General features: G+C 58.3%; 1 protein-coding gene across 1 annotated transcript in view; it reads left to right on the forward strand.

Moving 5' to 3' along the window:
• PEBP4 (phosphatidylethanolamine binding protein 4) overlaps nt 1-11,688 on the forward strand; it is a 61,645-nt gene extending 49,957 nt beyond the window's left edge. Inside the window, exons 4-6 of the mRNA XM_065651824.1 lie at nt 5,185-5,230; nt 6,262-6,378; nt 11,291-11,688. Of these exons, the coding sequence (XP_065507896.1) occupies nt 5,185-5,230; nt 6,262-6,378; nt 11,291-11,382 (255 nt within the window). The 3' untranslated portion in view covers nt 11,383-11,688. The remainder of the gene's footprint in view (nt 1-5,184; nt 5,231-6,261; nt 6,379-11,290) is intronic.
• The last annotated feature ends 697 nt before the right edge of the window (nt 11,689-12,385 follow it).

Consider the following 12,385-nt stretch of genomic DNA (forward strand, 5'->3'; position numbering starts at 1 on the left):
AACAAAACAAACCCCCATCCTTTTTTTTTTTTTTTTTTCATTTCAACAGAAATGTTTTTGCCTGGAGTTTCAAAACCACCCAGGTGTCATCACGGCCTCCGCCCCGCCAGTTTGGACCCCTCACCTAGATCAGGGCTGGAAACGCACCCAACGGAGCCTCCCGCTCTGGAAACGGGATGTTCTGGTGCTGGAAACGCCATCCTTGGGCTTCTGGGAGGGAGGCAGGTGAAGGTCTCTGCAGTGAGCAGATGCTGAATGGTTTGGGTTATTACTAAGTGCAGCATTTTGTCTCTGCTGCTTTCACGCTCCTAGATTAAAAAGAATCTTGCAAAGAGCCAAACACCGAGGTGATTTATGTTTATTTTGCTTACTTAATAACCCTACAGCATGTCCTTCCCTGGGGCATTAGGGTGTATCAGACACGCATTAATTTAAATTGCAACCGTGCCTGATATTTATTTTCTAATATATTTTTATGGTAACATTCCCCACTTATAGCCATCTAAAATAATAATAATAAAAAAAAAGCCAGACCACGCCAAGAAGCTGTAATCGCAACCTAATAATCTTAAAAGCAATCGGGGTAATCGGTCAGTGGTGTTGACCCTGGAAAGCCGGAGAAGAGGCTCTTTGGAGCCGTGTCACAGCGGTGACATCCCGGTGCGGCCACCCTTGTCCCCTCTGTTGGGGACCCAGGGGTGACAACAGGACCCCTTAAGCTGCTTCTGCTCCTTGGGGACCCTTGGGGACTCGCGGGGAGTTTTCCCAGGGGCTCTAACGAGCTTCGGTTCATGTTTTTTTGGATGAGGCTGTGTAGTGCATGGGCGCGGGTTTGTGCAGCACCATCTATTTGGTGGTCACTGGCCTGCTGAGAAATGGTGTCTTGGCATGATATTGATATTAAAACCACACGTTTTGGGTGCTTGTAGCTGTGTCAGTCCCCAAACAGGCAGATCCATCGGCTGTAGGGTACCAGCCCACCCAGGTTCAGCTTTTGAGGTTCTGGATCTGCCCTAAAGAGAAGTTCCTTGTGGAAAGAAATGCGCTTTCCCCCCCTCTTTCTGTGCCTATAAGTGGCTTAGATGAAGTTTATCAAACTTTCGTGCTCAGAGTGGCAGCGAATGAGCCAAATATCGCTTGGTGAGTGAAACCCTATGAGATTAAAAGGAAATTAAAAATAATGGGCTATGGGTGATGTATCTGGTTCCATGTAGCTCGGCTGGTCCCCGGGATACGGTGCTGGACCGAGCATCACCGGAGCCTGCGGAGAGGAGCAGGCGGCTCCGGAGCAGTGAATTAATCTCTCATTTGCACGCATGAAAAGCGAAGCAGCCGGGCAATTAAGAGCCGGACGGAAAGTCAGGCTGGAGGCGTGGGGTACCCGTGTTTCGGTGGGATGCTGAGCATCGTTTCTGCCTCGGGTCTGGGGTTATCTGTGCCACCGGCTCCCAGCAAAGGTTGAGGACCCCGAGTCATCCTCGGGATCTGGGGATTGCGGCCGTGGGGAAGCACCGGGGAGCAGGAGATGGGGATGACGTCTGGGCTCAGGAAAGATGCTCTGGTCCCAGCGGGAAGGGGGATTTTTCTGGGTTTTGGGGTGTGATAGGATCTGGCACTAAGTCCTGATTTCCCAGCTTCCCTCCGGATTTACCTGGTCTAGTGACATCCCCACCTCGGTCAGCTTTTCTACCACGAACTCTTTCCATTCTTTATCTGTATTTATTCTATTTCTACTAATTCCTTTCCCGATGGAGAGAACACGACGTGGACACGCCGAGCTTTGATTCGGTGGCATAATGACATTGGCATAACGGGATGTGACATTTAGAATTAAAAAAAAAAAATTATTTGCATGGTAGGGGCTGACAGTCTCCTTGGGGCACAAAACCCCCGTTTGATGGTGATGGGAACAGCGAGGGTGGTCTGGAGCGGGGAGAGGGTTGGTGTGGGCGAGCTGGGGTGGATCGGGACCATCCCACACCCTGGTGTGGGAACTGGGCTGAAAAACCAGTGAAAATGCGAATGGGCAGCCAGGCTGGGAAATGCCAGAGGTTGGGAGTGCTGGGAGGGCCCTGCCCTGCTCTCTCCACACAGAGATAATTGGAGGGAGAGTTTCTCTTGGACCGGTTGTATTTTTTTTTTTTCTTTTTTTCTCACATGTTTTTTTTGTTGGAAAGCTCGGAGCAGGATGAGCCGGGGTAGGAGCGATCCTCCCTTTGGTGGGGAGGAGAAAAACCCAAAGTTTGCACCTTCCCCAGCGAGGAGGCGGTGGAACAGATCCCGCTCCAGCTGCAATTAGCATCTTATTCCTTTATTCCCCGTTCAAGCCTCCGCTCTGCTTGCAAGAGGCCAGTTTGCCATCCCGGCGGCTCTGCCTTTCCCGGGATGCTCCCGAGAGACGATTCCGAAATCATGACCTCGTTCCAAAGATCACAGAAAGCCAGAATAACGACTCGGGGCTCCTTTGAAGCCTTTTCTCCCCCTCTTCAAGCTGCGAGCAGCGCAGGAGGAGCTCAGCTTGTTCGGGGATTCATTTCCCCACTTGGCTAATTGTTGGTTAATCACATCACCTCCCCACGGGACACGGTCCCCATCACCCAGATGTGTCCCCCGGCGTCCCCAGGGCTGGGATGGGACAAGCTCCCGGCGCGGTGGCAGCAGCGCAGCCCTGGGTCCCATCCATCGTCTGTTTGTCCTGGTCCCCTGCCAGCGATTGTGCCGATTCCCACACCCACTTTTCCATCGCCCTCCGTCCGTCCTCGCCCGGGCGAATCGCTGGCACTTCTCGCCACCCAGCCCTTTTTTTTTTTATTATTATTATTATTATTACTATTATTATTATTATTATTTTTTCCCCTCCTCTGCGATGGGATCAGACACGTTCGGGAGAGGGGGAAGAAAGGAAAAGAAGGCAAAAAAAAAAAAGATCAAGAGGAAAACAAAATGTGACTCACTGCCTTCTTAATTTATTTGTATTTATTTATTCCCCCCGCCCTACTCTGGGACGTGCAACAGCGAGGCTGTGATCTACACGGACCGTGTCCAGCTTGCCAAAGGGGTGTTGGGAATGGGGGGGGAAATAATTTTCTCCCCTCTTTTGGCCAAGGAAAAGAGGCACATAGAGCAGGTCCTGGCATGGAAATTGTGTGGTTCAGATTTTTCAGGCTGTCCAGGTCCCCATGTGAGCATCCCACCGGCATCCCCTGCCCCACACAGCACTGTCGGGAGGGTAGAAATATCTAATTCCAGCTCCTCGGCAGGGGAAAGAGAGAAAGAGAAGATAAAAGGCTGGGAAGCTCAAATGGTGTCATTAGAAACTATTAATACTCTCATAAAAGGGCATTAATAAACACGGCAGCTCATTAGCATCCATTAGCTCCCCTCCTGGCAGGGATTTTTGGGGGCTGCTGATGTGTGATGCTCCCCTTGCCCTCAATGGCATTGAGACAAGGGGCAACAGGCTGGGGGGGGGCGATTCCTCCCTGCAAACCATTGCCCCCGCACTGGGAAAATCCCATTTCCCACCTACAAGGGATGGGAAATTCGCAGGAGCAAATGGGGCTTCACACCCGACCCCACCAGCATCTCTCGCAGCCCGTGCACATTGCAGAGTTTGCTCCCTTGCTTCCAAAATAACTGGTTAGTATTACAAAAAAAATAAGGCAGGGTTTACAGTGCTCATCCTGACTTTCTCCCTCCCGCCCTCTTCCTGTTTTCGCCTCTTAAAAGGAGATTTCTCCTTTGACTCTCCCATCCCCGGGGCGAGCCAGAACCCGCAGCATCTCGGGGCGAGCAGGGAACCCACAGCAGCGGGGAGGAGGTTCGGCCGCTCCCCATCACCCATAGCCAAGCCAGGAATAGCAGCGAGGTCCCCCCCGCAGGGGAGCAGCCCTACCCGGAGCTGAAATTAAAAAAAAAAGCCTTGGAAAAGCGGGGGCTGGTGGCTCGCCTGGCTTGGGGTTTGCTGCGAGGTTCTGCTGGCAGCCCAGCCCCACATCTGGGGCAGCGGGAACAGCTGGAGGGGCTGGGCACATACGGCTGGGTAGAGCAGATGTGCACATCTGGGCAGAGGGGGCATGCATGTTGTCTGGGTGTAGCCAGCATGCACATCTGGGCAGAGTGGGCATGCACATCTGGATGGGAGAGGCGTACCCATCGTCTGGGCAGAGCCGATGTGCACATCTGGCTGAAGGCGGCATGCACATCTGCGCAGGTTGTCCTCACACATCTGGGCATCCCGGGTAGGGAGGGAGCCCAGCACAGCCCCACGGCCTCGTCTTACCCCCGTTCACCCCCAGGTGCTTCTCCCCCACATGCCGCCTTCCCCTCCCCCTGGGAACCACCCAAAATCTTACTCATCTCCTCTCTGCCATGGGGATATTTTCGGCTCCGGGTGGCGAGCCAGCGCTGGGAGCCAGTGGCCAGGGACACTTGGCTCCCCGGGGACCCTCGCCAGCCCGTGACTCAATGCAAAGCAGGTTTCTTTCCTTGGTGAAAGCAAAACCTTCGATCCCAAAGATCCAGGGAACCGACCCTGTTCCCCGTGTGCACTTTTGCTTGCAGTTTATCTGATGCATCTCATTTTTTTATTTCTTTTTCGGGGTAATAACTCCCAGGGCAGGTTGGGACGCAGAAGCCCTGGCAGCGGCGCGTGTGTGGGCAGGACTGGAATAACGGGTGCTGGGGGTGGGATGTACAAGCACTGGCAGTGTTGGTGGGAGGTGGGGGCCAGTTGGGAATAACACAGCAGGTCAGGGGTGAGGTGGCTCTTTTGGGGCCAGGATGGGGCCAAAGCTCCCGCCGCTGTCGCCTTGTCTTTAATCCAGTCCCAGCGAGATGCTCACGGTCTCAAAGCCTCAATCCTCCAGGAAAGGAGCATCCCAGGCCGCTGATGGCCCCACATGTGGGTGACAGCAGGGTGACAGCACCACGTGTGTGCCAGGGCATCGTGCGTTGAGCATCTCAATCCCAAATAAAATAAAATCCCAAAATAAAACCCTGGGGACACTCCTTCAGCCCCCCCGACCCCGCCCCAGCTCCCTAATGACCTTTGCAAGGAAAACACCCAAAATGTTGGAATATGAACCCCTGGGGACAAGCGGGTGCAGCCGGGGGGGTCTGTCCCCACGGCATCTTTCTCTGGGGGTCTCGGTAGCCTCACCCCCCGTCTTCTTGTCCTTGCAGGGTGCGGAGCTGAGGAGTGGGGACATCAAAGGACGCGTGTTGTCGGGTGAGTGCAGACCCCACGGGGACACTGGGACACGACAGGGGGACACGAGGGGTTCCCGCTGGGCACTGTCTGAAGTAGGAGCCACTTTTTCTCTTATTTTTCTAGAGGCAAAAGTGGTTAAAAAAACCACCCCGGCGGCTGGAAGAGCTCCAAAGCAGCGCAAAAAAAAGAGAGGGGTGTGTGTGTGTGGGGGGATGCAATCAAAAAGAAAAACAAGAGATAAAAGTGGGTGAATCCCAACAACTTCTGTGATGTTGCATGAACAAAGACTTTCGGTTCCAAACAGGCTCATGGAGTTCACACCCCCAGAGAGCTGGGGAGAGGGGCAGGGGGCTCGTCTGGCTGCTGGGCACCGAGTTCTGGGGGTTCAGCCTCTTGTCCCTTGTCATCATGTCCTCCTGTGCCCAAGAGAGGGTGAGGGGTGGCCGTGGTCTCTCCCCAGGGATGTCCCAGCCCTCTATGTCCTCGCCAGCCAGCGATGATGCAGCTGCATCCCTGAGCCAGCTGCAGGCCCCACATCTGGGCAGCCGAACATCTGCAGCAACGTGGGGAAACGACCCTGGGCTCCCAGCAAGCCGAGAGCTCGCTGCTTCCACCACCAGAGCAGCCTCCTCCCCCCTAAACTGGGCATGGAGGGGCTGCAAAGACTGGAGCCAAACAGCTGGGTGATGGAGGAGAGGTCGGGGCGCTCGGCACGGGGGCGAGGAGCACCCCGGGGCTCTGAGTTGAAAAAGGAGGAGGAGGAGAGGGCGGTGGCTGGGGTGGGGAGCAGGTTATTTCAGGAGAGGGAAAACAGGAGCTGGCCCACAGGCTAATTTAAGAGAGATTTGGGTAAGGGAGGAGATGGGTTTGGGGGACCACAGCAGCTGCTGAGCGCTTTTTCCCTCCAGCCCCACACATCTCAAGGGACCTTGGTGCATGGTGATGGGTGGGAGAGCTTGATCCCAGCCTGGATTGGGCGGGTGGGTGCTGGTTACACGGGGAAGCGGGTCCTATGCGGGATGCTCAGCCGTTATCTTTTGCATCCCCAGATTACATCCGTCCCACGCTCACACCCCGCAGCGGGTACCACCGCTACCAGTTCCGCCTGTACCGGCAGCCGGCTAACGCAACCATCGCCCTGACCCGCGAGGAGCGCATCTCCTTCTGTAAGGACCAGCCGTGTGCCCCCCCTCCGACCCCACACCGCACCCCGAGGGGTTTCCCGGGGGTAATGGTAACACCATGTGTTCGGGCATTCCCAAAATGCCAGCTTGGGGATGCTCGCTTGGTGCAAAGGGACTTGGAATCCTTACACGGGACATGGCTGGGGTGTCAAATCCTTTGCAAATCAGCACAAACCCTCGGCAAAATATCTGGTAACGGCCTGGCTAGCGGGATCGGGAGGAGGGAGAGATCTCTTGGCCATGAAATCGGGCCGAGTCCTCGCTGGCACGTCCGCCCCGGGTTGCATCACCGTCAGCTTGGAGCGTGCAGATAAGGATCAGACCTGGAGAGGGTTTAGCAAGGGATTGCTCAAACGGGGCTGACACAACGCCCGCCACCTCCCAGCTCCCCTCCGCCCCACGCCGAGCGGGATGGGGCTGCCGCCTCCCAAAATTGCCGCACGCCAAGGATGGAGGCGAACAGCCAAGACCCCTAAGACGCGACGGGACCATCCGCGCTGCTTTGTCCCAGATGGGTGCACCCAGGGGCACCCCCGGACTGGACAAGGACCCATCCTGCAAAATGCAAAGCCTCGGTTCCTTCCCCGGGACGGTGCGAGCACGGGGCACCGCAGCTCACGTGGCCTCAGCAAGGGAAATTTCCAAACTTTCCCAGCCGGGAGCACACGAGCACAGCTCGATCGGCAGGTCAGGTCGGTGCCTCTCGCCTGACTCACCCCCGCGCCGTCTTCACCAACACGGCACATCCCGGCGAGCTCCTTGTCCCCAAACCCCCCTGCCATTCCCCAAAACCCACCCGGACATGATGCTGCGAGTCTCTCTGCGGGTTATTTCTGCCCTTTGCTTTGCTTTCTGGCTCATTAGCTTTGTTTCTTAACGACGTGCACTGAAGCCACCCCCCTGCCAGCGCTGGGGCACTTCCCCAGCCCCTCGTCCCCATATTGTCAGAGGAAGGGGCTCCACTGCTGTCACCCAGGGCCACACACCGGTGTCCCCATCACAGCATCCCGGGGCTGGGTTGGGAGCCTGGGACATCCACCAAAGGGCTTTTTCCAGATACATCCTCTTTTTAGCAGGATGTGCATCCCCAGCTCCCAAATCTTACGCCTGAAGGGGTTCAGCCACCAGACCCACATGTCCCCCAGAAGATCCTCCCTTGTCCCCCCGACCCCAAGGCACAAGGTGGCTGGGTGCTCCCCACCTCATGCCATCTCCATCCCATCCTCAAGTTTTTGTTGTCTCGAGGGTTTTAAATAAATCCATTCCCAGGAGCCGCGGTGGGACAAACTCCGATGGAACCGCTGGCGCATCCAGCCTTGCGTGGGTCACCATCACTGTCACCATCACCATCACCGTCACCGTCACCATCCCTCTGGCAGCTTGTCCTGCTTGGGGACAACACGGAGCCCCATGAGAGCGTTTCTCAGCTTGGGGACCAGCTCCCCCCATCACCCCCTGCCCAAGCAGAGCCACGGGCTGCACGCTGGAGGCTGAACTGGGAAAGGCGCTGGGCCAAGCTGGGCTGAACTGGGGAGGGCGGCATGTGCCAGGCGGGATGGCAGGAGCTTGGTGGCAGAGCCGAGGGGCTGGAGCCTCCAGGAGAGGGCACTAAACTGGGACCTGCTCGTCCCCACGCCTCCCAAAGAGCCATTTCTGCTGCACATCCCCGGGGAAATTAAAAAGCGAGGGGCAAAGGTGAGTATGGAAAATAAATCGGTGCTGCTTCTTCTGGCCAAGGGTGATGGAGCCCCCTGCTCGTGTCCCCCCGCGGCGCAGCACCGGTGGCAATGGGGAAACCAGTTGTTTACACCAGAGGTGTTTCTCCAGGCTGGCTCTTGAGCAAAAAGACTTGTTTCATCACCAAAAAAAGAGCATCCTGATCCTTCTCCAGGAGCGTTTCTGATCAACCCCTGCACCAGCCGCCTCTCTTGCTGTGCAGCCTCAGGCAAATAACCCTCTCACAGCCTCAGTTTCTCCACCGGAGCATGATTCACTCCACTTTTTGGCTGTGCAATTAAATTGTCAGGGGGCATGAGCTCTGTCCCTGCTTGGCACCAAAGACGGGGACCCTGGGGGTGTCCCCGAGGCCAAATGGGCACCAAAAGGCAGTGCAGCCCTTCCTCCCCACTCAGCCCACGTCCCTCCCGAGCCGGGAGGGTTACCAGCCCCGTTTGTACTTTGGGCGAGATGCGAGATAACAGTTTGTGGTCTGCAAAATGTCACAGCCACGGCGGGGAACCCCCTCGGGCAGGGGAATTCGGGTGTCCAGCCACGGTGGGTTGGCACCGGAGACATTTCCGCCCTATGCGAGGATGGGGACCGTTCGTTTTCCACGTCCTTCCTTTCCTTTGTTGGGGTAACTTTAATTAGCAGAGGATTTTGAGGCTTAATTGCACCTGCCCGCTGGTGCCGTATCTCCCTCTGCTTCCACCCTGATGCACCCCGGTGTGCATGGGGAGGTGCCCCCCGGCATCCCCAACCCTCCTCCTGCCCCAGAAAGGGATTTTACACCTGGAAATGGATTTTTGCCACCCAGAAATGTCGCCTTTGGGATGCGGCGAGTCCTTTGGGGAGCAGGGACCCAACCGGCCGCCCTGCCCACGGCTCCATCCAGCTCCGGCATCGCATCAGGGCAGCGGCGTTGACTCACGGACCGACCTCGTGCGTCTCCCATCCGCCCAGCTGGAAAATCGGGTCGGACCGGGGCCCGGCGGGGAGGGAAAGGCTGCAGCTGGGACGGGAGACAGCGAAGGGCTGCGGGGAGCACACGGTCCCGGCCAAAGTCCCCGGGTGTCGGGTAATGGTGACTGAAGCAGCCGGCGGCCTCCCGCCCACCTCTGCCGGGACATCATTAATCTTGGCAGAAAAGCATCAGGGCTCCTATCACGGAGAACGGCCCCGCTGATGAGGCTGATAAATTACAGCCCCCGGTGCTGCGGGGGAGGCGGGGATCGCTGGTTTTGGGGGGGGCAGGGTGTGATACGGCCCCGTGTACCCATTGCCGGAGGGTCCCCGGGCTCCCCTGAGCCCAGCGGCTGCCTCGTGCCTCAGTTTCCCCACCCAGCGCCCAGGGATCACGCAGCCGCTGCGCGTGTGGGTGTCGGCGGGCGCTCAGATAAGGGTCAGAGCGCGATGATATAATCCTGCAGGAAATGAGCTTGAAAGTGGACCAAGCCGCAGATGAAATGTCGCATTGTTTTGGCAGGGAGAGGGGCCGGCGGCACCGCGACCTCAGCTCCCCGGCCGGTCCCGTGGTCCTGGTGACTCACGGCCCGTGCCTGCGCGCGATTTGGGATGGTTTGCAGAGGGACGTCACCCTGGAGTGCAGGAGGTCGTGCCGGGATGGGGCACCCAGTTTGGCGATGCTCCCAAGGGCTTGGATTTGGGCTGCGGACCCCCAGCCCTGGTACCCACCCGGAGCATCGCTCCCATGGCCAAACCAGCGGCTGCACCCGGGGCTTTCCCCGCGGCCGGTCCCGGTTTCCCCAGCGGGACGGGCACAACCGGTGCGATGGCAGGTAGGAAAGTAGGTCAGGAAAAACCCTCACCCCGCGTGCGGCGACGGCGAGAGCTCAGCCCCCCCGGCTCCTTTCATCCGCATCTCTCCGGAGGCTGCTCCAACATCAATGCCGGCTCCCGGCACTCCTGGGATTTGGGGGGGCCGCTGCATCCCGCTCTCACCCCACTCCCCTGGGGCACCGGCTGCTCCCAGTGGAGTTTTCCGAGCGCTTTGATACCCATCGGATGAAAAGCACCCGCTGTGGGTGCAGTGGGAGCATCCCCCCCGGGGATCCCAGAGCTGGGGGGGAATGGATCGGGCCCCGAAGCGAGGGTGTTATTTGGGGATAGAGGTGTTTGTGGAACATTATGGGGCCCGGTGGCCATGCAGGGGTACGCTGGGGGTCAGAGCCATTGCCTGGCAAACCCGAAGCCCCCTCGGGCTCCCGCGTGGGGGCCTGTCCCCCTCCTTGGGCTGCGGTGAAGGCTGATAAAATGCAGTTCCATGTCCCAGCTGACAGCGACCCTGGTGCGACACGGCGGGACTGTCCCTGCCCTTGGCTTCTTTTGGGTCCTCAGTGGTGGCGGTGACAATGTGGGGACACCCGGGACACCCCCAGCCTTATGTGTTTCAACATCTCCTCCCAGCTGGCATCTCGGGGTGCGGGATCTGCTCTGAGCATCCTGCCACCCCCTTCCCAGGCACGGGAGCATCCTCTTTGCAGCTTTTCTCACCTCTTTCACGGCGTGAATTTTGAGGTTGTCCTGTGCAGGGACAGGGGACATTCTATGAGCTGCGGGAAGGTCGCAGTGGCACCGGGAGCATCTTCGGAGCCCGTCGGGGGGTTTTTGGCCACGGCAGGGCCTGACTCAGTGCCTGAGGAGGATGGGGAGCACATAGCGGGGAGCCGGGCACCCCCTGAGCCATCGCCGCCCTGCACGGGGTGATGCAGCAGCTCGGGTTTTGCTCAGCACTTTTTTTTTTTCAAGAGCAACGGGGACGGTTTTGCTCCGTTGGGGCTGAGATGGGGCAGATAAGGGCTGCCAGGCTGCGGTGTGACATTAAAGAGCAGCACCAGGAAGGGGAGAGGAGGGGAGGACGGGTTGCAGATCAACAACGGGCCCCGTGTCCCCCGCTCCGTGACACCACAGCCATGTCTCGGGGATGGAGGTGGCAGCGTGAGCTGCTGGGGTCCCCTCGTCCCCGGGGATGGTCCCTCTGGCCAGGGAGGATGATGCTCCACCAGCCCCACATCAACACGGAGCTCGGGCAGGGTGCAGAGCGGGGCGTTGGGCACAAGGGTGCGTGGGATGCAGCAGGATCCAGCCCCAGAGCATCCCCTCTCAGTCCCAACCACCACCCAGCCTTGCTGACCCCCTTTCCCTCTCTCCCCAGTTCGCTGGTCGCTGACACGCTTCGTGAAGAAGTTTCGGATGGGCTCCCCGGTGGCCGCCACCCAGTTCCTCACCAAACACTACGAGGATTAGTGCCGGCCATCGCATCCTCATTGAGACCCCCCAGGATGCGCCCACCCTCCTACCAGCCCCGCTGGGCAGCAGAAACCCCAGCTCCTCCTCTTCCGAACCCCAAGGGGGGCTCTCTTTCCCTCCGAGGGTGACATCCCAAGCATGCAGGCAATGCCAGGCATGGCCCAGCGTCACCCAGGACCGGTGGGTCCTTCTCGGGGGTCCCTCGGTGACACCGCGTGGGGTGACACCGTGGGAACCGGGCGCTGACTCCCTTTGCCCCTGCCCGCTGCCTCGGCCCGCTTCTTTTGGAAAGCAAAACCGAAATTAAAGCCGTAAATCAGAAGAGCTCTGCCTGCTGGCCACTTAGTCGGACCTGTCTTTTAATTAGCTCTTTAATTAGGCTTTCATCTAGGACTCGGTTTTCTCCGAGGCTTGGATTCGCCCTCCTTGCAGCGTGTCCTTGGTGGCTCTGCTGTGACAAGGCTGATTTTATTCTGCCGCTGGCCAGGAGCACTGTGAACAAACTACGGGCAGTAAGGCCCCGGGAGGCATTTTGCAGGCTGGGGAAACTGAGGCACGAAGGAATGACTCGCTCACAGCCCTACAGGGAGGTTTAGCATCATTCAGAGGGGATGACGATGCTCCTGTTGCTGCATCTTTCCCCTGCATCACTCCCTGGGTCTGTCCCAGAGCAACCTGCTCCCGATAAAAGAGAGAAAACGGGTCTGTGACATCCCCAGCAGTGAGAACAGCTTTCACTCCATGCCGGGGGGTGTTAAACGTGGCCGGGACTTTCCCTCCAGCAGGAAACGGCTGTTTATTACCCTGCAAGGGCTGAATCACGCAGGCGCATCGCACGGGTCCTGCAAAGCTCCGCCGGCCTCGTGTCCCCGCCGGGAAGGGTCGGGGTGATGGGCTGTGAGGGGACAAGGGGGACGCTGGGGGTCCCGGCTCACCCCGGGGTACACGCCGCTGGCTGAAGCTGCAGGACGCGGCGGGAAAGAGAAAAACAAAAAAAGGA

Source organism: Caloenas nicobarica, chromosome 25 (genome assembly GCF_036013445.1).
Source record: "Caloenas nicobarica isolate bCalNic1 chromosome 25, bCalNic1.hap1, whole genome shotgun sequence".
In the NCBI taxonomy this organism is placed as follows: domain Eukaryota; kingdom Metazoa; phylum Chordata; class Aves; order Columbiformes; family Columbidae; genus Caloenas; species Caloenas nicobarica.